General features: G+C 51.0%; 1 protein-coding gene across 1 annotated transcript in view; it reads right to left on the bottom strand.

Moving 5' to 3' along the window:
- The window catches only part of CACNA1H (calcium voltage-gated channel subunit alpha1 H), a 164,825-nt gene that overhangs the window by 20,760 nt on the left and 118,461 nt on the right, over positions 1-25,604 (bottom strand). The window contains exons 14-27 of the mRNA XM_021550249.3: positions 24,727-24,817; positions 23,609-23,817; positions 20,216-20,614; positions 19,484-19,584; positions 19,026-19,149; positions 18,839-18,907; positions 18,555-18,739; positions 16,597-16,723; positions 16,156-16,281; positions 15,579-15,668; positions 14,638-14,830; positions 4,457-4,608; positions 2,149-2,258; positions 1,256-1,389 (exon numbers count right to left, since the gene is read on the bottom strand). Of these exons, the coding sequence (XP_021405924.3) occupies positions 1,256-1,389; positions 2,149-2,258; positions 4,457-4,608; positions 14,638-14,830; positions 15,579-15,668; positions 16,156-16,281; positions 16,597-16,723; positions 18,555-18,739; positions 18,839-18,907; positions 19,026-19,149; positions 19,484-19,584; positions 20,216-20,614; positions 23,609-23,817; positions 24,727-24,817 (2,110 nt within the window). The remainder of the gene's footprint in view (positions 1-1,255; positions 1,390-2,148; positions 2,259-4,456; positions 4,609-14,637; positions 14,831-15,578; positions 15,669-16,155; positions 16,282-16,596; positions 16,724-18,554; positions 18,740-18,838; positions 18,908-19,025; positions 19,150-19,483; positions 19,585-20,215; positions 20,615-23,608; positions 23,818-24,726; positions 24,818-25,604) is intronic.

Below are 25,604 nucleotides of genomic sequence, written 5' to 3' on the forward strand. Positions count from 1 at the left end.
GGGTATTGCAGGGAAAATCCAGGCAGGAAATCGAGGTTCAGGTCTTGCAGGGAGGGTTTAGATCTCTCTTGCTGCTGTTTGTACACGTGGGGAGCTCCCTGCATCCCACAGGGATGAACATCCCCCTGTCCGTCCCAAGGGGAATGCATTCCCACTGCCAGAGGGATAGGGGATATTGGGAAGGAATTCCTCCCTGGGAGGGTAGGGAGGGGCTGAAATAGAATTCCCAAGGAAGCTGTGGCTGCCCCTGGATCCTTGGAAGTGTCCAAGGCCAGGCTGGGATAGTGGAAGGTGTCCCTGCCATGGCAGGGGTGGAATGGGATAGGCTTTAAGGTCCCTTCCAAGCCAAACCATCCTGGAATTCGATGAAAATTGACAAAATAGGCTCAGGCTACATCAGGGAAGGTTTAGGTTGGATATTATGAAAAGTTTTTTCACTGGAAGAATAATAAAATACTGGAATTGTCTTCCCAGGGAGGTGGTGGAATCACCATCTCTGGATGTGTTTAAAACAAGACTGGACTTGGCACTCGGTGCTCTGGTCTGGTTGTGGTGTCAGGACATGGGTTGGACTTGGTGATCTTAGAGGTCTCTTCCAACCTCGTGATTCTGGGATTCCCAAGAGGAGATGAATCCTGTGACAATCCTGGATCAAAATGCTACATTCCCCCAAATTTGGGGATAATTGGTTCTCTAAGTGTTGCTCAAGTTGCTGAATAAAAACCAAATCCAAAGCTGATGAAAATCACCCCCCAGAAATGCAGTGACAGTTCCTTGTCATCCTCAGCCCATAAATGGGCATTCTTCACACACCAGACAAAGAATTTCCCCCCAAACCTGAATGAATAAACATTAAATTAGTTGTTTTTTTTTTTTTTTTGTCACTTCGAAACCACATTCTATGAGGATTTTCCAGCTGTGGTTTTAGGATGCTAATTTTATTAGGGTATGAACTCTGTGATTCTGTGAAAAACCCACAAGAACCCCAAGGTGCCCAGCAGGAAAATGGGAGGCACCTCACCAGTGGAGATCCCCTCCCCAAGCCCTAATTGCCATCACTTCCCACCCTGCTCTGGGATCCAGGATGGAAGCCCTGTGATCCCATGCTGGAATCAGAACCCAAGCACTGGAAAAGCCCTTGGAAGCCCCAGCTGCTCTCTGAGCTGCCATTCCACCTTCCCCACTGGAAATGAACCAGCAGGGCTGGCAGGACCAATCTCCGGAGGGTTCCTGGGGTGGCTGGAGCAGGACACACCTCTGGCTATGCGGAGCACCCGCATGATGCGGATGATGGTGGGGTTGATGGGCAGGGCAGCGTTCATCTCGATCTCCTCCAGCGTGATCCCCACGATGGACAGCAGGACTATGGCCAGGTCCAGCTGGTTCCACCTACAGAGACAGGCAGGACACCCAACATCCCAATTATCCAACATGGATAATCCAAGAGGAGGGAATTTTGCGTTAATAGCAGGCACCAGCAAATCCCAAATGCATCTTTGTCGCGTTAATTATTTAAAATTACTCCTCTTGAGTTTTAATACAATATATCTTTTATAGTTCTATTTCTCTAAAGTATTTAGGTTTTTTTTAATTAAAACCATCCTTTAAAACTTACTTTTATTTCTGTTTTTCTCTGTTTTTCTCTCAACAATATCTATCTTATCCTATAATATTTCTAAATCAATATTTCTTATTTCAAAGTTTATATACAAATATATACGATATAAAGTTTCTATTAAATTTTAAAATTTTTCTACAAATCTATTATTTCCCTACACATCTCCTCGTTCTCATCTGGGCCAGTGATTTTTAGGTGGTACAAAACCAGCTCACTTCCTGTGAGCCTCAAAATCTGGGAATTGACTGGGAGCTGACTGGGAAGTGTTTTTGAACTCTAAGCTGACCTGGTAGAAGGGGAAATACTGGGGAAAAGATGAAAAAGATGAATTTGGGAGATTTCCCAAATTCCTCCTGCAAAGCACAGCCAGCAGTTCTTAGGATTTTTGGTTCTTACACTACAAAGTTTGCACCCACTGAGAGCCAGCCCTGGGCTCTTTGTGTGTCACCACAGAAACTCAAAATCTGGCTCTGGAACTGGGTCAGTCCCACCCTGAATCCCAAATCCACAGGGGTCCAAAATGCTCTCACCTGTCCTTAAAAAACCTCCGGAAACCAAAGGCCACCAACTTGAGCAGCGCCTCGAACACAAAGACGATGGTGAACACGTAGTTGCAGTACTTGAGGGCTTCATCCAGGGACTGGAAAGAGAAATCCCAGTTAGGCCAGCCCAGTTATCCCTTCCTAGAGCCCCACAGGGAGCAGGGTGAGAGGAGCACAGACATTTCAGGAATAAAGTCATAAAGGCTGGTGGGGCTCACTAAATCAGCCAGCAGAACTCAAATAAAGGCTCAGCCCCTGAGTCAAACAAAACCCTCCAAGATTAGTTCTGCTAAATATGTCAGGGTCAAGCTCAGTGCACCAATTGTTCAGTCTGGGCCAGACAGGAAAAAATTCACCCCTTCCCCATCTCCTGAAGATTCCTTGGTCTGAAGCAGCCAGCCTTGGGGAGGAGAAAAGCCTTGATGGATCATTTCTTGATTCCAGCCCTCGGGAAAAAAAGGCTTTGCTTCAAAAGCTGAAGAAAATAAATAAACCCTGGAGATGGATGAAACCTTTCTTTGTTGAAAAATGGGGCATCTCCAGAGCTGGGCAAAGCGTGTCCATATTTGGTGCAACGTTGCCGCTGTCCACGGAGCCGCCCTCGGAAGTCAGGAATCCACATGTTTATACTGGGGGATGATGAGTGTTTATAATGGATTTCATTGGAGCTGGGGGCCAACAATAGCAAAGGAATCTTGTGGGGCCTTAAAATAGACATTTGGAGGGGGAAGCAGCTCTTGGGGTGGGGAGGGATTGGGGGACAGGAGGGAGGGAAGGGGGTTGAATTTAATGCAGCGCAGGGCTCTGAATTTCCAGTAAAAAATAGGAATTGTGAGCATCAAACCAGACAAAATTGGAAATAAATGCAAGAGAGGAGGCTGCAGGAAACCCCAGGGCACAGGAAAGCTGTTTTTGTCCCCTCTGTGTGATGCTGACCCCACACACAGTGAGGTCACCAGGGCATGGCCATGCCCTGATTTTTGGGAATGAGAGCTGGAAGTTTCTTAGGTGTTGGCATCAATTCCTCTTTTTGTTCCAGTACCTAAAATAAAATGGCAGCTTAAAAAACACAATTTCCTGTTCCATCCAAAGCCTGAGCCTGACTTCTGCCATCGTTGGTGGCAGTTTGCATTTGGATTTGCAACTCTGTGTTAAGTGAATGTAAACCAAGAGTAAATAAAACCTAATCTGGATAAACAACATTTCCATGGGAAACAAAGGAATTACCCTGGTGTAAAAAACACACACACACACATTACCCTCTGGCTCAGCATCCAGGAGGCATTTGCACGTTACCATGGGATGCTGGAAAAGTAAATGCTGAGCCAGAGCTTCATAAATGATAAGGAAATGGAAAATTTATAAATTGATATAAATTTATCTGTCACCCCCTATGATTCATGTCAAAGGTGTTCTGAGGGGAGAATGATTTTATAATGCATTAAAAAGTGAGGATTGTACTTTTAAATTGGTTTATTTGGAATTCATTGAGGAAAATAAATGCTCTGCATGCCTTAACTCCGAGTTTATATCTGTTAATGGAATGTTCTAAAACTCTGGACTGCTTTCCAGTGTGAGGCTCAGTCACAGGTTTGGGATCAGGGGAGGAAATATTTGGATTGGTCTTTTCCTGGTAAAAGCTTAATTCACTCTCCATTAGCTGGGAGTGTTTTACCCACAGCAGGGAAATGAAGGATTTGTCTGAGGCAGTGAATCCCAAATGGCAGAGCTGGATCAGAATGCTGAGGCTGCCCAAAAACTGGGGATGCCTCTTTGGGGCTACCTAAAAACAGAGGCCAGACCAAATTAAGGGATTAAAAATGTTTCTATTTATTGAAGGGCCTTCAGGTACATTTAGGGCAGACAAAGGCTACACCCAAAAATGAACCACGGGCCATGGGTTTTCACACTTTAATGAGTTTGGTCCATTTGCATATTGGGGGTTAATGTTCCAATTACAGCTTCGGGTAATGAAGTCATTGACCCCGAGTTTGCTCCCCCCAAACTCACTTTAGTTTACATTTCTGGCCCCTGAGGCAGTGAGATGTCCTTGACTGCCAGACCTGGAGAGGAATTGTTGTGTCTGCCCAGAATGGGACAGCAGCAGCTCACACTGTGTGTGGAGTTTGGAGTTACACCCTGAAGAATCACAAATATAAATCCTGCAAAGCACAGCCAACAATTCTTAGGATTTTTTTTCCATGGAAAACATAAAATCCAAACCCCTCAAGCACCACTGGGAAGGACCCCATGGCCAACCTGCTCTCGGGGGAGCTGTGCTGGGGGCAGCCCCTACCTTGGGCTGGTTGTAGTGCTCCATGGACATGGTGATGACGTTGACGCCGATGATGAAGGTGATGAAGAGGTCGAGGTAGTGGCTGGTGCACAGGCTGTGGATGTACCTCCTGGCCGGCGAGTAGTCGGCGTAGTAGGGCCTGCGCTGGGCTTCTGTGGGGACACAGGGGACAGCCGTGAGCCACGGGGCCGCGGGGCTGCCGGCCACCGGCACGGGGCCTGGGGCTCACCTGCACACCGGGTGGAGAACGGGGGTGGACAAAACATGGGGAGGGGCTGAGTGATCCCTGAGTGATCCCTGAGTGATCCCTGAGTGAGTGATCCCTGATGAATGATCCCTGAGTGATCCCTGAGTGATTCTTGTGTGATCCCTGAGTGATCCCTGAGTGATCCCTGAGTGATCCCTGAGTGATCCATGATGAATGATTCCTGAGTGATCCAAGTGATCCCTGAGTGATCCCTGAGTGAGTGATCCCTGATGAATGATCCCTGAGTGATCCCTGAGTGATTCTTGTGTGATCCCTGAATGATCCCTGAGTGATCCCTGAGTGATCCCTGATGAATGATCCCTGAGTGATCCCTGAGTGATCCCTGTGTAATTCCTGAGTGATCCCTAAGTGATCCATTATGAAAGATCCCTGTGTGATCCCTGAGTGATCCCTGATGAATGATCCCTGAGTGATCCCTGTGTAATTCCTGAGTGATCCCTGAGTGATCCCTGAATGATCCATGATGAATGATCCCTGAGTGATCCCTAAGTGATCCCTGTGTAATTCCTGAGTGATCCCTGAGTGATCCCTGTGTGATCCCTGAGTGATCCCTGAGTGATCCCTGTGTGATTCCTGAGTGATCCCTGTGTGATCCCTGAGTGATCCCTGTGTGATCCCTGTGTGATCCCTGAGTGATCCCTGTGTGATTCCTGTGTGATCCCTGAGTGATCCCTGTGTGATCCCTGTGTGATTCCTGTGTGATTCCTGTGTGATCCCTGTGCAATCCCTGTGTGATCCCTGTGCGATCCCTGAGTGATCCCTGTGTGATCCCTGAGTGATCCCTGAGTGACCCCTGAGTGATCCCTGAGTGATCCCTGAGTGATCCCTGTGTGATTCCTGAGTGATCCCTGTGTAATTCCTGTGTGATCCCTGTGTGATCCCTGTGTGATCCCTGAGTGATCCCTGTGTGATTCCTGAGTGATCCCTGTGTAATTCCTGTGTGATCCCTGTGCGATCCCTGTGTGATTCCTGAGTGATCCCTGAGTGATCCCTGTGTAATTCCTGAGTGATCCCTGTGCGATCCCTGTGTGATCCCTGTGCGATCCCTGAGTGATCCCTGAGTGACCCTGCCTCCCACCACAGCGCAGCGGGGTTTTTGGGACGAGCAGAGCCTGGTGCCAGCCCAGGTCCGTCCCTCTGTCCCGCGGGCTCCTCCTGGCACGGGGAGCAGGGCAGGAGCAGGATGGGCACGGGAGCCGAAGCCCAGGGAGCAGCTCCCACCCCAGCCAAGCTGCAGCAGGGCGAAGCTCGGGGCAGCACCCATCTCTCCCAGTCCTGCAGCTGCCAGGAACATTCCCGCTGGGAGGAGAACCTGCCCCGAGCTCCAGGAGGTTTTTTGGGACCTTTGGAAGGAAAAGCGGCAGGGCATTCCTGAGGGATGGGAGCACACAGGACACAGCCACAAAGCGCTTGGCTCAGCAGGACAACCAGCACAAGCTCCTCTGGAAAAAGAAATATGAATTTATATTTATAAAATAGATAATTCAACAATATAATCTAGGGCTCAGGGCACGGATGCATCTAAAACCGTGTACATGAATTTTATAGCTCTGCCTCTGGTCGTGATTCCTCCTTTTTTTGTTTTTTTTTCTCTCTTCAAAATATGGAAATTTCTGCCTGTGACCAAATTCCTGGGAGTGTTGCAAGGAGAATGTTTGGACCCCAGGACTGCATTTACTGCCTGTGCCTCTCTCCAATGGAAGTGTGACCACAGGGATGGCTGTGGGCACTCAAATTCCTTTCAAACTGCAGCAATGTAAATATTCCGAGTTTACACAAGGCCAAGGCAGCATTACTGCGGATTTTACAAGTGGGAGAGACACTGAGGTCACACCAAGTCAGAGCAGGATTGTTCTCCACAGAGAGAGGATTTTGCAAATATTTCAGCAAATTCAGCTTTCAGTGCGTGAAGAGCTCAGAAAAAGTTGCTTCACCTTGACAATAAAGAGGGAAATCAGTTCAGAAGCACTCGGTGCCTGCCTGAAATCCATCTCCCACTCCTTCATCCTGCTAATACCTTTCAGATGGAAGGACTCTTGAAACGTGGGAGGGTTTTTTTTGTTTTTATTTTGGTGCAAATGATGCCAGATCAGAATCCAAACCCTTACAATTAATTGGATAAAGGGAAACAGAATCTGCAGCTCTCTTTCAAGTACATTTTTTTTCCCCCTGGTAGTTAAAAGTACAGTGGAGGCATTTGAAAAACATTTCCTTCTGACCAGGGTCACCAAGGTTTTTTTTTTTTTTGCTCTGCTAAGGGGTGTGGAAAAACAAGATGAAAGCAACCAGAGTTGTTTTTGAATACATTTTTTTTCCTGTTGCTTTCATGTGCCTTAATCCTACAAGTCATCTTGGACTGCTGAGGATGTCTGTGCTACTGAGCTCAGCCTGCCTGAAAAATTACAATAAAACCATTGCAGTATAATATTTATTTCAGCCTGCACGATGTGCTTTCATGTGTTTTCAGGATTACAACATCCTTGTCCATTTTTTTTTTTTAATTATTTGTAGGGAAATGTCTTCTTGGGAGTGCAAATAACTCCTTGGGAGGTCTGAGAATACCCTGAATAGTTAAGTGTTATATTAAGGGAATTTTTATTAATGATGAATGGTTGATTAATGGATTACAGGAGACGAGGCAGTACATAAGGAAAAGAGGTTGCAGGTGGTTTTAACCACCCCTCACCTGCCCAAACGCCTGACTTATTCACCATTCAGCAGAAGATCAGGCGTTTATTCTGTTTTATCAGCGAATAATTATAATTATATATTCATTAATAATAATTATAACTTATAATTACAGCAGGAGAAGCACAAGAAGACATTTTCCACTGACTCAGGCACTGAGCTGAAAACCTCCTCAATTCCCTGGCAGCATCAGAACTCCTCCTGCCCATGGGCTGGAGAGGAAAAAACCAAGGAGGAAGCAGCCAGACCCAGAGGTGGCTCTGTCCTACAGCACTCAGGTCTCTCTCAGCCCTGCCCAAAAAATTCCTGCTGGGAAAACTTAGGACAGGCTTAACCAAGACTTAGGACAGGCTTAACCCGAGGGAGCTCTGGGTGAAGCCTGGCTCCTTTAGGATGCACGAAGCCCGAGTTAGGCACAGGAGGGGAGCTCCAGCAGGGGGAAAACATCCAAGGGCAGCTGGCACGGAGGGGACAGGGGTGACAAAAACCACATGCAGCAGGGCCGTGCTCGGGGGGACCCCATGCAATGTCCACTCGAGGAGATGCTGCCCGTGCCAGGCTGGCAGAGGGAGCTGGGATGTGCCCAGAGGGAGCAGGGATGAGCCCAGGGATGTGCCCAGAGGGAGCAGGGATGAGCCCAGGGATGTGCCCAGGGATGTACCCAGAGGGAGCAGGGATGTGTCTGAGGAGTTGGGATATGCCTGGAGAGAGCAGGAATGTGCCCAGGGATGTGCCCAGAGGGAGCAGGGATGAGCCCAGGGATGTGCCCAGAGGGAGCCAGGATGTGCCCGAGGAGTTGGGATATGCCTGGAGAGAGCAGGAATGTGCCCAGGGATGTGCCTGGAGGGAGCCAGGATGTGCCCAAGAAGTTGAGATGTGCCCAGAGAGAGCAGGAATGTGCCCAGGGATGTGCCCAGGGATGTGCCCAGAGAGAGCAGGAATGTGCCCAGGGATGTGCCCAGGGATGTGCCCAGAGGAAGCCAGGATGTGCCTGAGGAGTTGGGATATGCCTGGAGAGAGCAGGGATGTGCCCAGAGGGAGCTGGAATGTGCCCAGGGATGTACTGAGGGAGTTGGGATGTGCTCAGGGATGTGCCCAGGGATTTGCCCAGGGCCATGGCCAGGGATTTGCCTGAAGAGAGCTGGAATGTGCCCAGGGATGTACCGAGGGAGCCAGGATGTGCTCAGGGATGTGCCCAGGGATGTGCTCAGGCATTTGCCCAGGGATGTGCCTAGGGATGTGCCCAGGGAGCCGGGATGTGCCTGGAGGGAGCTGGGACGTGCTCAGGGATGTGCCCAGGGATTTTCCCAGGGATGTGCCCAGGGATGTGCCCAGAGAGCCGGGATGTGCCTGGAGGGAGCTGGGACATGCCCAGGGCCTGCCCAAGGAGTTGGGATGTGCCCAGGGAATCAGGATGTGGCTGGAGAGGGCTGGGATGTGCCCAGGGCCATGCCAGGGATGTGCCCAGGGATTTACCTGAAGGGAGCTGGAATGTGCCCAGGGCTGTGCCTGGAGGGAGCTGGGATGTGCCCAGGAATTTGCCCAGGGATGTGCCCAAGGATTTGCCCAGGGATGTGCCCAGGGAGCCGGGATGTGTCTGGAGGGAGCTGGGACGTGCCCAGGGATTTTCCCAGGGATTTTCCCAGGGCTGTGCCCACAGAGCCGGGCTGGGCAGCGATCCGGGCGGGCAGGGGGCTGCAGCAGGGTGGGGGCAGAGGCAGAGCAGCCCCTCCCAGCTCCCAGCCCCAGCTCTGCCATTCCCCAGCCCTGCAGGAGGTTTTACCTCTGCTGGCAGCACAGCAAAGAGCTCTGGGCTCCTCCCAGTTCACATTTTTATCTCTTAGGGGCAATTTTATGCCCCCAAATTGTGTTGAGGGCTCACTGCACACCCCCCCCACTGCTGTGGTGGCAGCGGAGCCCTGGGGTCTGTGGGAGAAGCTGGGTGAGGAGGATTCTGCTCCCCAGGATCCACTGCCAACCCCAGCAGCAAAACACAACCTGTGCTGGGGGTCTCAGGGAAAATGGGGTTTGGGATGAGACTGGCACCAGCCAGCTGGCAGATTTCTGTCCCCATGGCGTGGTTTGGGTTGGGAGGGACCTCAAAGCCCACCCAGTGCCACCCTGCCATGGCAGGGACACCTCCCACTGTGCCAGGCTGCTCCAAACCCCATCCAGCCTGGCCTTGGGCACTGCCAGGGATCCAGGGGCAGCTCCAGCTGCTCTGGGAATCCCATCCCAGCCCTTTTCCAGCCTCCCAGGGAGGAATTCCTTCCCCATATCCCAGAACCCTGTCCCCTCTGGCAGTGGAAAGCCATTCCCCTTGTCCTGGCACTCCGTGCCCTGTAAATGCTCTCTCTCCATCAAACACAGACAAGTTTCCCTTCAGCTGCTGGTTTGAACTGGTGGAAATGCAGGAGGGGAAAAAAAGCAACCATCAAACAGATGAAAAAAGGAAAATCCCAGGAAAATCCTTTCCTCCTCCTGCTTTTAGATGCTGGCTAATACTCGAATTTCACCTCTCTGCAGAGTATTTCAACTTTGCTTGTGGTTCTGCTGACATGGAAATTAATGAAGCCCCATCCTCCCGTGGCTTAAAAGCATTTTTAGTTGGCATTACAATTCCCAGCCCCAGCTCCTCCATTACAATGCTCTGCATGAAACATTAGAAAGCCCTAATGGGGTTATTCATGCCTGGAACAGAGCAGCTCTGTACCTGAAGCTGCCTGGAAAAACAAGCAGCAGGCTTGGAGAATTCCCTGCTTGGAAACTCTGAACGCTCAGGGATGCAGCACCCCAAAATTTTAGTTCCAGCTCGAGTGATTCTGCTGGATACAGAGAGGGTTGTGGCATGGAGAGGGTGTTTAAATTGAAATATCACCACATGGCACCCACTAGAGAAAGGTTTGCAGTGGCTCCTTTGAAAGGCACCTCTGCTGGGGCTTCAATTTTCCCTCATCCTTCCACAATTCCCAGCTCTGGTGGGAAAAGCCTTGGAGGAACAGATTTGTGGCCACTCCCCTCTCATAGAGCTGAAATCAGGAAAAAGTATTTCTGAATTCCCAATTTTTGGGGTCTTCCCCACGGAAAGGCACTCTGCTCCCAGCTGGAGCTGTGATTCCCAGCTTTTCCAGCTTTTCCTGCTCTGCTTTCAGCCCCCAGTGTCACCCAGAGCCTCCTGCAGCCTTTGAAGCCCAGAGCTGGCAGATCCAGGAGGGCTGGATTTGGATGCCACAGGCAGAGCAAATCCACGTGTTTTTAATGAAAACCTTCAGTCTGGGCAGGCTGCTTTGGGTCTGTGTCTTCTGAGAAGCTCATTAAAAGGCTGAGAGCAGCAGGATTGTTAAATTCCACTTGGATGTAATGGATGGAGCAGGGACAGCGTCAGGAAAAATATTCTGGTTTATCTTGAATTTTTTTTTTCCCTTCACATAAAAAAGTTCACTGAGCAGTTCTGCCTTCAAAACCACATCAAATGCATTTCTCAGTGTCCTCACCCCCTGCCCTCTGCTCTCCTTGAGCAGAGGGAACCTGCTGCCAATCCCTGCAGCAAAACGGGATTGAAGGAATGGGAAAAGAAGATGGGAAAAGAAGAAATGGTTTGGAAAGATCTGAGCTAGTGACAGCAGAGAATTGGGCTCAGAGGAACCATTCTGCTGAAAAATCACCCCAAAGCAGGTGATGACTCCCCATCCCACCTGAGAAGGAGCTGGGTCCTGTGCAGGGCTGTGTCCTGCATGGAGCAATCCCTCTGCCAGGCTCCAAATCCTGGATCCAGCCTGGGATTGGCACCCAGATCACCCAGCTGAGGTTTAACCCATGCCAGGGCTGTGCTCTCCATGAAACAATCCCTGTGCCAGGCTCCAAATCCTGGATCCAGCCTGGGATTGGCCCCCAGATCACCCAGCTGAGGTTTGACCCACTCCCAGAATTGTATTTTCCACAGAACAATCCCTCTGCTGAGCTCCAAATCCTGGATCCAGCCTGGGATTGGCACCCAGATCACTCAGCTGAGGTTTAACCCATGCCAGGGCTGTGTTCTCCATGGAGCAATCCCTCTGCTGGGTTCCCAGATCCCAAATCCTGGATCCAGCCTGGGATTGGCACCCAGATCACTCAGCTGAGGTTTAACCCATGCCAGGGCTGTGCTCTCCATGAAACAATCCCTGTGCCAGGCTCCAAATCCTGGATCCAGCCTGGGATTGGCCCCCAGATCACCCAGCTGAGGTTTGACCCACTCCCAGAATTGTATTTTCCACAGAACAATCCCTCTGCTGAGCTCCAAATCCTGGATCCAGCCTGGGATTGGCACCCAGATCACTCAGCTGAGGTTTAACCCATGCCAGGGCTGTGTTCTCCATGGAGCAATCCCTCTGCTGGGTTCCCAGATCCCAAATCCTGGATCCAGCCTGGGATTGGTACCCAGGAGCACCCAGCTGAGGCTTAACCCATGCCAGGGCTGTGCTCTCCATGAAACAATCCCTCTGCCAGGCTCCAAATCCTGGTTCCAGACAGGAACTGGCACCCAGATCACCCCCCAGCTAAGGTTTAACCCATTCCCAGAATTGTATTTTCCACAGAACTATCCATGTGCCAGGCTCCAAATCCTGGATCCAGCCTGGGATTGGCTCCCAGATCACCCAGCTGAGGTTTAGCCCATTCCCAGCCCCAAGCCCAGCCTGCCACAGCTCCGTGGTCACTTTTGTGTGTGCAGGAAGGGACAGATCCCCCAGCCCTCAACCCCCAGGGGACATCACAGACAGGGGACAGGACAGACAGACAAGGTGCCAGGCAGACAGCAAGCCCAGAGGGTGCACTGGGGCCGAGGCTGGATTTTCCTCCTGTAAAAACACAAATTTTCCCTCCTCTCCTGGTTTGGCAATGCTGGGAATGCTGGCCGAGGTAAAAGCAGGGATCTCTGAGCTTTCCCACACTGCTCCCTCCTCTCCCTGGGGTGAGCAGGGTGCTCCACGGGGGTGACACAGAGTGCTGGGACACATGGAAGCAGTGGAAGGGACACTTGGAAGCAGGGGAAGCTGCCAGCTGCTGTCACCATGCAGATCCCACAGATCCACGAGCACACACACGCTGCCCACAGTCACAGCTCGCATCTTTCTGAGTCTGCCACGGTTTTTTCATCAAATCCATTAGTCACCTAAACCACCCAGGAGGTTCAAACCCCTCCCAGTCTATAGAAAAAAAAAAAAAAAGAATCCTTTGGAATGGAAACAGCCAGTTTCCCAAATATGTAGCAGATTATTTGGGTTCACCTTGTTAAAAGCTCCAGTTTGGATGCCAAGCTGTCCTTGCAGGCAGAGCCAGACAGTTTCGGGGAACCTTCTGGAAGCCCAGCACATGGCCAAATGTTTTTCTCTTCTCAGCTGCTCTACTGACTTGATCCCCTTCCAGAAATCTGTCCTCCTCCCTGTGTGCTCTCCACGAAATGTTACAACCCTCATCTGTGCAATGGCTGGGCTGAAATAGCTCCTTGGAGGTGGTGGAGAAAGAGGGACAATGTCACCGTGTCCATCACGTTGACAGGGACTGGCTCTTTCTGGTGTCTGAGCTGTGGAGTCACAGCCAGGCTTTAACAGGATTTATTTCCTAATCAGGAGCTGAGCTGTGCCTCCATGTGCCTTCTCTAAGGATGCTTAAAATTGCTTTTTTTTTTTTTTAATTTCATATAAACTTCGGGTTTATCCGAATGCCTTTTAGGTCAGCACATCGGGGTAGAAGCTGCACAAGGAGGACCCCTGGGACCCTAAAACTGATTGTCCTCCCTGTGCTGGAAATGCTGCATTCAGTATTTCCACCCTCACACTCCCAAAGCAAAATGGGAAAAGGGGAAGAAGGAAATTGCACTTGAACTCTTGGAAATCTCTGGAGAGACTCTCTGAGCTGGATTTCATTTTGAGCCAGCGCTGAACTCACAGCTGGCCAAAATCAAAAGGGCTTGGCCCTCCCTGTGGTGTCATTAAGGTCCTGTGGGGACAGCAGTGCCACCATTCAGTGCTGAGGTGTCCCCTGGAGCACCAGAGGAGCAGGAGAGGGACACAGCTCCTGCCCCAGGCCTGGGGGAAGCAGGGAATGGGATGGGATTTCTCCAGCACAGCCTTGGAGCTGGGCCGCTTTTCCAGCTGGAAGGGGACATCCATGGCTTGATGGAACACAAGGAATCTGTCACAACATTGGGTCCTTCCAGCAGATGACACGGCCAGGCAGAGTCACAGCGCTGCTGCAAGCAGGCAGGGCCAGAAAAGCTGGGCCTGGCCTCTGGCTGAGCTCAGCTTTGAGCTCAGCTTTGAGCTCGGTGGCCAAGCCAGGTTTGCTCAGCCCTCAAAAACGCCTGGCGGGCTCTCCCTGCTCACTGAAGCTTCTGGGAAAGCTGGGGCTGCTTTCCTGGCAGTTCTCCTGGGAATACCCTCCCAGGGGAGGTGGGAATGGACAGGTTTGGGGCAGGAAAGGAGCAAAGGCTCAGGTGGTTGTGGGGTTTGATGGTTCCTATGAGATCCACTGAGGACGTTTTGGCTAAAGGCCTTTTTTGGCTAAAGGCCTTTTTTGGCTAAAGGCCCTTTTCGACTAATGGCCCTGCCCCTGGCCAGTGTTCCAAGGACAAAACAGTCCCAGGACTGAGTCCCAGCCTGGAATGGGACGAGCACCTCGTGTCATGGACATGTTCCCAAGAGGACTTCTCCCTGCAGCCCCACGCTGGGGTCCCGTGCTGTCCCCAGGCCGTGGCCCTGCCCATGCCCCCATGCAGTGGCTGTGGCATGCGGGGCCATGCTCCAGGGCTCCCAGACAGCATCAGCCCTGGTCCAGCTGAGAAAAGAGCTCCCAAATCCAGCCCCACCGCCATCCTCAGGTGCAGGCGGCGCGTTGAGGCACGGGGGAGCCTCGGGGTGGCCTCCAGGCACGGGGAAGCTGCTGACCCCCGTGTCCCTCGTGGCCTTGCAGAGAGGACTCTGCTGGAGGAGCATGTCCCCCCTCAGCCAGGTGAACAAACAGGTGACATTTCCCACCAGGACAATCCCAAGGCATCACCAGCCCGAGCCTTAAGGCACCGCCGGAGAGGTAAGGATGCAACGCAACCTCGTGAACCCCAACAAAAAACAAACAAAAAAACCCCAAAACAACCAAAAACCGGAAGTCTTGCTTTGGGAGCAGGCAGGGCTCAGAAAGATTTTGGTTTGTAAGGCACTCTACCGACCAGACAGGTACATCTCCTTACTCCTGCGCTTTTTCTCCAGGCGGCGCAGCCGCTTCTCCTCCCGGCGCCGCGCCTCCTCCGCCTCCTGGTGCTGCCGGCACTTGTGGAAGTTCTCCACCACCACCCCCACGAACATGTTGAGCACGAAGAAGCTGACGATGAGCAGGAAGGAGATGAAGTAGAGCAGCATCCAAGGGTTGTGGTTCTGGATGGGCTGGGGGGAGAGAAAAACGAGGGAGAAGCGGCACAGGCCGGGTGGGTCGAGTCAGTTTTTTTGGAGCAACAAGTTGTGTGGGGAGGAGGGGAGGATGGGAGGAGGATTTTCCCAAAGTATTTTCCTCTCATTCACCTTCTCACTGACTAGAATTTTACAGTTTGGTGCAAAACCCACCCAAAACTGCCGTACAGGATTTGATTATTTCGGCATTTATTTCACACAGCTTCAGCTAAATCTCAGTGGATGAGCATCATTCCACCAGCAAGATTGTTTCAGCTAAAGATAGGCTCCAGATTTTTAATTTTTCAGATGTGGGCTCCTGCTTAATGTTTCTCAGTTGCTACCAGATCTTCAGGAGTGGGGGAAATGAAGTCCAAAGTGTTACTGTGGCTCCGGGTGGGTCCTACTCATGCGAGACTCAACTTCCCACGGAAAATGCCACGAAACTCACAAACTGGATGCCTTTTCCACAACATTCCTGGTGGTTTCCCATCCTCAAGCACCCTCACTTTAATTCATTCTACATCCCCTGGTGAAGGACACATCAGAGCTTGTCCTACATGGGAAGCATCTCCAAAAAATGGAAAAGCATCTCCAAAAAATGGAAAACCCAGCAGCTCAATGAGCAGAATGGAACCTCAAGGAGGTTCTAGAGGTCTTCTGCTTCCTGGGATTTCAAAAACCCCGGAGTGGCCAGGCCTGAGGCTGGAGAGAGGAGCACAGCTGGGTTCTGCAGCACAGGTACCTGTTGGTCAATGCCCACGGCGTCCAGCCCGTCGTACATGATGTTCACCCAGCCGTCCTTGGAGGAGAGGACAAACAGGGACATCAGGGCCTGCAAAACCAACAGAAGGGGTTGGTCCTGCCTTTCAGCCCCCGGAGAAGGAGCTCCCACCTCCTCCTATGGCCTGGCCTGCTTTTCAGCCGTATAAAGCACTTTATTTTCTTTGCAAACAGGACAGCAAAAAACCTAAAGAATCAAAGGGGCACTTGAGGGATTGCATGCCAAAGAAGTGGCTTAAGGACAACACTCCTAAAACCAAGGAATTGTACAACCACAGCAAGAGATCAAGAGTTGATCTGATCCATATTTACACATTTAGGGTAAAAGACAGAGATTTCCAGCTAAAATCATAGAATGACCAAGGATGGAAAAGGCCACAAAGATCACCGAGTGCAAATATTAACCCACTGTCAGATGACTGCAACATCAATTTTGGAAACTTCCTATGATGGAGGCTCCACAGCCTCCTAAAACCACACATTTCAAGTGTCCATCCATGAAAAGCTGGCACAGAAAACCCCTGCAGGGAGGACTTTACCTGCCCCAAATTGTCAAAGTTGTACTTTCTCCGGACCCATTTGTAGTGAGCGTTGGTGCAGTCAGCCTTCGTGGTGATGTTTTTGACATCAGGGCCATCACAGTAGTAGAACTTGCCTTTAAAAAGCTGCATTTGAGAACACAAATTTAAAAAAAAAAAATGGACAAAAAATAAGCAGCTTTGAAAAGTCTGTTCTCTGATTTATCTTCCTGCAGTAATGTTCATCAGGAAGGGCTGACTGTTCTCCTAATCCTGAGATCCTTGCTGGGAGCAGTGGCCAACCCCACCCTGGATCATTTCTCCTAAAGCCTGGCTCTTCTGCCCAAACTGAAATCTTCCTTTGGAGGCATTTCAGCTCATTATTTCCACCTCAACCCCAGCGGGTGAGAAAAGCAGCTTCTCTTTCACAGCAGTCACTCACAGGGGAGGGAAATACTTTACCTGGACCCCTAAAATACCAAAGATAATGAAGAAAGCACAGCAGATGAGAACAATATTCCCAATAGGCCTCAAGGAAGAGATCAAGGTTTCCACCACCAGCTTCAGACCTGGGGCTCTGCTGATGACTCTGGAAAAAATTAGACAAGACAACAAAACTTTTAAGTTTTATGCATGTCTTGTAATCACCCAGCTGCTTCTCCTCTGCTCTCTGGGGCTGGCACAACCCTCCTCTACCTGCAGACAGGGATTTCTTCAGACAACCAGAACACTCCCAATCCCATCAGATGGAATTCAAACAGGGACAGGGGGGCAGAGTGAGGAGGGGAAACTCCCTGTGGGCAGCATATCCCAGTGTGGGAGGTTTGTACCTCACTCCAGGAGCCTGATCCCCCCAAGGGCTCTGATCCCAGCACAGGGACACAGGCAGGGCCCTCCTTCCTCTCCCAACACGTGAACATCTTCCCAGTGGGCCTGGAGAGCGCGTCTGGTGCTCCTCCTGCAGCAGTGGCCATGACAACTTTGCAAACAGAGTCATTCCAATTTGTTCCCTAATTAGTTCCTGAACTGGCTCTTGGCTAGCAGAGCCTGTGATCAGCAGCTGCACAGCCAAAGGGTCAGTGGGGAGCAGATTCCTGGTGTGCTCTGAGGCAGGTTTGGGGTGTCAGGAGGAGCAGGAGTGTTGCATTCCTGGAGGAGAGCCTGGGGAAAGCACTGCCCTCCCTGGGGCTGTGGCCGTGGGACCAGCCCAGCCGAAATTCCCTGGGGAAGGGCCAGGTGGGAGTTCTGCCTGAAAAGCATCAAAGTTGATTTTAGGATGGGCTTGTAGAGGGTGAGTCCTTGCAGGGAGCTGCAGCTCACATGGACAGTGATGCCTTGTGCCTGCCAAGCCCAGAGAAAAGTTCCGTGCTGCAGCATTTCCACAGGGTCTTGTTTGAGAGAAATCACGTGGTGACTGAACTGCACCTCCAAAGTGTTGGGAATGGTCCCTGGAGCCACCCTGTGCTCAGTGAGGCCGTGGTGAGAGGTGATGAATTCCTTCCTATTCATAGGATCTGGCCTAGTTATTCTCAAAGACCAATTCCTCTTCCCCCCCTTCCCTTTCCTGAGAACTCCCTGTGCCCTGAATCCTGTTCCCACTTCTGTGGGTCACACATGGTGACTTGTCCAGGGTGTCCTGGCGAGCCAGAATCACAGATTTCCCGGTCACTAAGGTGACACAGAGCACAAAGAGCTGTTGTTCTTGTGGTCTAAAAGGTTCCCTCTTCCTATCACTCACACAAGCATGGCTTTGTCCCAGAAAGTTTCCAGGTTTTTGGAGGTGACTGTCTCATTCCCCTGAAACTTCAGAAAAAAAAAAAAAGGCTCCTGTTTCTTGCCAAGCAGGATGAAACCAGAACAGCAGCTGATCCAAATTCCCCCCCAAAGCATTATCCCTCTTTATTGTTTAATCATAACCAAAATACAAATTATCTTTACTCCTGTTCTCAAACACTGGAAGCTCTGCTGAGGGAGGAGCTGCTGTGCAGGGATGTTTGGCAGGGTCAGGAGAGCAGGGAGGGATGCTGGAGCTTATAAAATCCTCAGAAGGATGCTGGAGTTTGTCAAATCCTCATCAGCACCTGTTCAACTGCAAATCCCTCTTTGCTGGGGAATGCCTGGGAGGTTGTGCAGTTGAAGAAGGATTTGGGAAGAGTGATTTGGGAAGGGCTGATGAAACTGCAGCGTGGAGGAGGCTCTGACTGCCCTCACTCTGGATTCTGACAGCACCTCTCACTCCAAACTCCAGCCGTGTGTGTCCGAGCTGGAGAAGGTGAATTGGAATTCCTTTCACTGTTTTTAGTTTCTCACCGAGTTTAGAGATCCCCAAAGATGTTTCTACCCATGTTGTATTTCAATTTTTCGAGCTATTAAGCAGGACCTCGTGTATTTCCCAAACTCTCTGATTTATCAGCCCGTACCGGAGAGGTCTCAGGGTCCGCAGGAGCCTCAACACACGAAGGACTCCCAGGATTTTGGCTCCTCCTGCTGATGCCATGGACACAATGATGTCAATGATGGAGACAAAGACCAGCACTCCGTCCAGGACGTTCCAGCTGCTCTGCAGGTACGTGTTCTCCCCAGAGAAAAAGCCAAGAGCTACCACCTGCAGCCAGGAGAGGGGAGATGTTGGAATCTTCACCCAGATCGTAAGTCTGGTCTTTGCCAGAATTTGCTCTGGGCCATGGGATGAAGCTCTAATTACCTTAACCATCATTTCAGCCACAAAGATGGCAGTGAAGATGTAATTAGAGACACTTAGGAATATCCTTTCCTGCAAAACACAGAACAACGAAGAGACACAAGTTAGAAACCCAACATTCATCTTGTAGGGTCTGGTGCTGAGGGGATGAAGATGTGGATGGGGGATGGAGGAGGGAAAAGCCTCTCACCGTGCTCAGGGGGTCGATGTCGGGTCTCTCCAGAGCTATGGTGATGCAGTTGAGGAAGATGAAGACCAGCACCACGTGGTCAAACATTTTGTGGGCAATGACCTTCTGGCACATCACTCGGAACCTGGAGAAAGGTGGGCAAAGCAGATCCTTCAGAAGTTTGGATCAGGATTAAAAAAACCCTCCCGCTGATGTGCCACCAGCAGCAGCCCAGGTGGTGAGGCAGCATCTCCACAGGCTTCAGCCTATCATTAATTATTTATTATTACTAATGCTGGCTAAACCACTGACAGCAATGGGGTGAACCATGCCCACACCAAAGGAAAACTTCACCTCACAATCAGGAACGGGATTTCTAAAGCTCTGAGGGATTTTTTCCCCAGGGGAGACTGGCTAGGATTGCAATATTCCATTACCTCAAACACCTGCTGGGCTGGAATTCCACTGGAATTTCTTACCTGTTCTGTGGGGAGAACAAGTAGAGGGACCAGTCCTCGTGAGTCTTGCACCACTGGGGTTTGTAGGGCTCCAGGGCTTTGCGGATCCGGTAGCAATAACTCTGGATAAAAAAGAAGGAACGCCTTTTCTTCCTCTTTTATTTTCCTGCCTCTTCAACTTTCACAGTGTTTTTGTGGAAGGAGGGGGCAGGAAATGGCTTTTTATTGTGCCTGTAGGTGGTCACAGCTTTCGGGACAGAGCTGTGGTGGCCATTGTCACATTTGTCTGAGAAAATAAGGGGAAAAGGGGTGGAAAAAGGGAAGAGATGGATAGGATAAAGCAAGACTTCTGGGAAGGTGTCATTTTGAGACACAACTCTTTGTGCCAAACCCAAAAAGGCCTCAGGCAGCCAAAAAATTAAGTGGAAAACACGTCTTTTTAGGCTTTTAAGCTTTCATGACACCAAACAGCTCCTGTGAGTAAAGTCATTCACCTGTTGTGTCTGCAGCTCATTCTGGAGGAGGACAATCCTAATCGGCCCAAAAATGAGGCATTTTTGGGAAAAAAAGGGACGTTTTGCCTCATGGGAATGTCACAGGCCTAAAAGGACCTCTTCAAAAAGGGATTTTTCAGGAAGCCAAGCCCAGCTCACCATTCCCAACCCCAGCCTTGAGTCGACAACACCTTTCCGCGTCGGATTTCCGCCCATCCTTTTCGGAATGGAAAACCCGCTGGGAAACCTCAAGACTCACATCCTCCACGTCGTCCTCGTAGTCCAGCGCGTCCTCCTTGTGCCCGTCCACCCTGAGGAAGAACTCGGCGGGGCCGTGGCCGGTCTTGCCGTTGCAGCCGCGGAGCTCGGCGGGGCCGAGGCCGAGCTGGCGCACCGAGGGCACCCGCAGCAGCTCGGGCAGCTCCAGGGATTCCGCCCGGCGCGGCGGCGAGGGCCGGCTCGGCGTGCTGGACTTGGCGTCGTCCGAGTCGTCGTCCGTGCTGCCTTTGCCCTCTCCGGAGAGCAGCGATTCCCGCTCTCCGGACTGGTTCTTCTTCTTGAGGCTGGGCGCCCTGCCCAGGCTGTTCCAGCTGGAGCGGCGGCTGCCCCAGGTGCTGCTGGTGGCCCAGTTGGCGCAGGGGGAGCTGCGGAGGCTGGACTGGGAGAGGAGGGAGGGAGGGAAGGGTTGTTGGCAGGAGGAAGACAAAAGGTTGGGGAGTTTTGCCCCAGTTGGTGAAAGCGGCGGCCTCCCCTTCCTGCCTTGGTTTAGCGTTGCCCTGATTTTTAGAAGTTTTATAGTTCTTTTGAAGCGTTTTAAAGTTCTTTGAAAAGTCCTCCGTGCCTTCTGATGTTCACAGATTTCTACCGGAGTTCTCACACTCCTTGCAGGGGGAGGGAGGAGACACGGCTAAAAATTCTTGGGGAGCGTTTAAATTAGGAAAAACATCTGCCTAAAGGAAATATCAACGCTCATTTAGCTTCCCTTAGACTTTGCAGAGCTGCTCCGGTGACTTTGCCATCGGATTAATTGCTAAATTAACTGGATCCTTCCATTGTGGAGGCTGTTCATGTAAATAATGATTGTTTTGCATTCTTCTTTGTGGGAGGAGAGAATTGATGGCCTGTTGGTTTGACCAGTGTGGTTGGAGAGGTGGCAATTCCATCCTCCAATCCACGGTCATTTTTGGAACTCTATCTATTGCAAGGTCAGAAATAAAATTTGCTCTTTTTCTCTTTTGAACTTACCCAGCTTCTGTGTACTCATTTTGTGTCCGATACCAACAGTTCAGGTTGTTAATCTGAGGATTCTTGGCTAGTGTGTTAATTAATGTGACGCTTCCAAGGCAAAAGAAAAAGAGGGAAATCCCCAATATCTATAAGTTTTTACATCCCTGTTTAGGTTGTTAATTTGAGGTTTCTTGGCTAGTGCACTAATTCATGTGGTGGGTTTACCTGCTTCCAAGCAAACGAAAAATAGGGAAATTCCCAACATCTAAAAACTCATACATTTTTAAATGTTTGTTCATGAAGGAGTATCAACTTTCTCAGTATTTAACAGATCGTTAATTCTCAAAGATAATTATTAATTGGTTTTTTTGGTCAAACACAGAATAAACTGCCAGCAGCTTCTCTCAAAGCATCACTTCTGTGCTGCAAAGCCAGCACAGCACCACTCTGATTCCAGCTTTGAGAGGGGAGCACCCGGCCAAGGCCACACTGAAGGTGGTCCTGGACCACACCTGGAGCACAGCCACCACCCCTCCGTCCTGGTGACTCCCTGGCAACACCAACTCTCCATAAAAATGAACCCAAAGATATCAGTAAGTGGCATTTTGCTGAACTTTGCTCACGTTCTGGTAGTTTCAGCTCACAACTTCTCCGCCTTCCAAAGGGAACGTGCCTCACCCAAGTGCCTGGTGGGAATCGTGCCCCTCTTTCCTCACTTTCCTCCCATTTGCTGGGTGAGGCAGTGGAGTGAATGCTCCTCCTCCACAAATTTCAGTGCGTGTTGGCACACTGGGGCAGGTACCAGGCAATTCCCAGGATGAGAAATTTTAAGGTCAGCGTGAAAACTCCTTTTCCCTCCACGGCTTCCTCCCAGCACAAACTAAGGCAAACTTTCCTCCTCCTCCTCCTCCTTGCTGGAGAGCTCTCCCCAGCCTGCTTCATCTGCCTCTGGCTGGTGGCACTGCCATGCTCCCCGAGAGGGATTGGAAGGATGAACATCCCTGTCCAGCAGCTCGCAGTGCCACGAAAGCCCAAGGCAAACAGCAGCCAGCTCTGTTTTCTTTTCTAAGCCTTTAGGTTGACTGAGCAGCTTAGCAAGGGGGGTGGTGGCAGCGCCTGGCCGTGAGGTGCCTTCACGGTCTGCTGGCCTGATTGGAACGTGATCTCGCAGCTCTGGAGCACAGTGGGATGGACAAGCAGCAGCAGAAATCCACCCTGCCTGGTGCCTCTGCTCCCTGTGTGCCCAGAGCCGCCCTCCCAGCAGCTGGCATCACATCCTGGCATCAGGTGAATGCCACAACCTCCTAAGGGGCCTTGGGGAACTCGGTGCCTTCCAAAGGGATTGTGGAATTATGGAATGGCTGGGCTTGGAGGGGACCTTGAAGGGACCTCATTCCAAAGCCCCTCATCCCTTGTTCCCTCGATTTCCCCTCCAGCAGGGCTGCAGGGCTGACACCAGAGCTCAGGGGAAAATGCTTCATTCCCCTGACAGTGTAAATTCAAGATACAACCCCCAGGCACCAGGGGGCTGCAGGTCTCATCCTCACAGAACAGCTGACAGCTTCTCCAAGACATCCCAAATGGCAGGCGTGCCTGGAAAAGATCCCTGCTGCTCCTCTGAGGGGCCGGGGGCAGCTGGACTTGTTCATGGCTCTCTGGTGAGGTGGCTTGGCAAGGCCTTCCAGGGAAGCAGGAAAAGGCTGGATCCTGGCACATCCCTGTTTTCCCTTTCCACCTCACTGTTCTGCTGCCACTGCCCTGCCCCAGCAGGCACACCCCAGCTCTCTTCTCCTCCTGCTTTTCTACACATTTCCCACCTCTACCACCCTCCTTTTCATTTTCCATCAATGCCCATCCCAAAAGTCTCACACGACCCTAAGCTGGGCTCAGCTGGTGCTGCTAACACCAAACTTGTGGGATCAACCCCTGCAAGGGCCACCCCCTCAATCCTTGTGGGTCCCTGCTGTGGCAGGCACATTCTTCTCTTCTCAAGATTATTTTTCATAGAAGAACACAGAGAGAAGAAAGGGAAAACAATTTCTATTTCTACTCCTTGTTTTTTCCCATGTGGAATGTGTTTAGAGAATTGTTTACCTAAAATGATTGCTTAATTAGATTCTAGTAGAGATTGTTTGAGCCTGGTGGCCAATCCAACCCACCTGTGGCTGGACTCGAGACAGAGGGTCACGAGTTGTGAGTTATGGTAGTTAGAAAAGTAGGTTTGTAGTTTTAGTATCTCCTTTAAACAGTATATTAATGTATTACACCATAGTTATAATAAAGAAATAATTCATCCTTCTGAGCTGGAGTCAGACATCATTTCTCCCCACCTGATTTACAAAACCCTTCCACCCCAGAACACCCCACCACGTGGAAACAAAGACCCCACAGTGCTCTGTGCCACTTGCTGGCCAGGGGAACCTACCAAGGACTTCTGGTCGTAGCCCGTGGGGTCCAGCGAGGCGTTGCTGCCCCTCCTCGAGTCCCCGAGGCCGTGCAGGGCCTCCAGGTGTGGGGAGCACTTGGGGGTGGGCATCGGGGTGGCCGCCGTGCGCATGATGATGGGCGGGGGCATGGCCCCCCTGCCCTCCAGGTGCCCGTTGGGGGTGACAGCCAGCGAGTACATCTTCATCTCTGCGTGCAAGGGGACAGAGGACACCACCAGTGAGGGGACACTGCTGCTGGGCACCTCCAGGAACTCTGCCGGGTGGAGCTGTGGGCAGTGAGATCCCCCCACGGCGCTGGAAGGTGTCGGGGGAACGCCACGGACTCTTAAGGGGCCTTTGGGAAGTCAGCATCCTCCAAAGGAATCGTGGAATTGTGGAATGGCTTGGCTTGGGAGGGACCCCTGCCTCAGTTTCCCCAACAAATGACTCTGCCCCTTCCTCAGCTGAATTCCGTCTGCTCCCCACCACCAGCATCTAAACAAATCCTGGTTTAGAAGTGTTTGGAGGGATCCTAACAGAGCCCAAGTGGGAATCAAAGGAAGCAGGAGCTGAAGAGGCTCCTGTTCACATCATTCACTGTTGCAAAGCGTGATCCCTTTTTGTCTCCGCTCTGGCTGCAAAGTGAAGGCTGTCACCTCCAATCCCATGGTTTTGGTACACCAGAGCAGTGTGGGCCTCCCCTCAAATCGACTGCCAGACCCTCCTGGAACACAAATGAGCAGCAGCATTTTCCATCCATCAAACCTCACCCAAATGCATTTTGTGTGGGAAACCAAAAGGAACAGATGAGGACTTGATTGATTGGAAAAGCTGCCGAGAAGTGGGGTGAGAACATTGCTGTCAGCAAAGCACTCTGTGCTAATGGTGCAGGGGGAGGGAGGAGACACAGCTAAAAAATTCTTGGGGAACATTTAAATTAGAAAAACATCTGCCTAAAGGAAATATCAACGCTCATTTAGCTTCCCTTACACTTTGCAGAGCTGCTCCGGTGACTTTGCAATCGGATTATTTGCTAAATTAACTGGATCCTTCCATTGTGGAAGCAGAGCTGTAGCTCCCAAATTCCCAGGAAAATGCAGACAACACAAAGCCCCACCTGTTGCTCTGAGGTCTTTCAGCTTCTCAAACTCATCCTCGAAGTTGGCAGATGTCTTGTCCTCATCTGTGTCTGACCTGTTGGCATCTCCCTGCAGAGAGGAGGAGGGTAATTAACAGACACAATTCATTAGCATCCCTCAGCAGCTCAGAGCTACCTCTGCTCCCCGCGGGTGGTTTATGCCAAATTCCCCCTGAGACCCTGGAATGCTCCCAGAATGATCCCTCTCCCTTGTTTTCACTCATTTGGACAGAAAGGACGATGCTGTGGTTGTCACCGTGTCCCTGCCATGTCTCTGTGCTTCCTACACTGCTCCAGGAACAGCAAATTCCAGGGGAAAACATCCCAGAGCAGCTGGAATTGCAGGAATGACTGAAAAACCTGGCATGGCAGGGCTCCTCGTTTGTTCTCTCTGTGATCCCAGCTGAAAGCACTTAGGGTTTGATGTCAAAGGGTGGCAGGGGGTTTTAATTCTGTGTTTGACAGCACTTTCAAATTGACTTAGATCTGGACAGCTTGATTTGCTTTCTCTGTGCTGGCTGGGGTTGTTTTGGGAAATCTCTTGGCAACCTGAGGCAGAGGGAACGAGGCCAGATTGCCTGGCAGCCCTGCAGCAGCTCAGGGCAGGAACAGCCACCCCCAGCCTGCCTTTCCTCCTGGGAGCCCAGCTCCTTTTCCCTTTTGGACAGATCCAAAAAGGGAACGATCCAAAACATTCCCTTTTGGACAGATCCAAAAGCAGAATTGATCAGGCTGGGACGGAGGAGCCGTCCTCAGGCTCTCCTCACCCAGGGAGGGATTCCAGCAGGAGGTCAGCAGGATTGCTCAGGATTGCTCAGGACTGCAGAAATCTGTGCAACCTGACAGCAAAGGGCTGG

This window comes from Lonchura striata, chromosome 16 (genome assembly GCF_046129695.1).
Source record: "Lonchura striata isolate bLonStr1 chromosome 16, bLonStr1.mat, whole genome shotgun sequence".
NCBI classification, from domain to species: domain Eukaryota; kingdom Metazoa; phylum Chordata; class Aves; order Passeriformes; family Estrildidae; genus Lonchura; species Lonchura striata.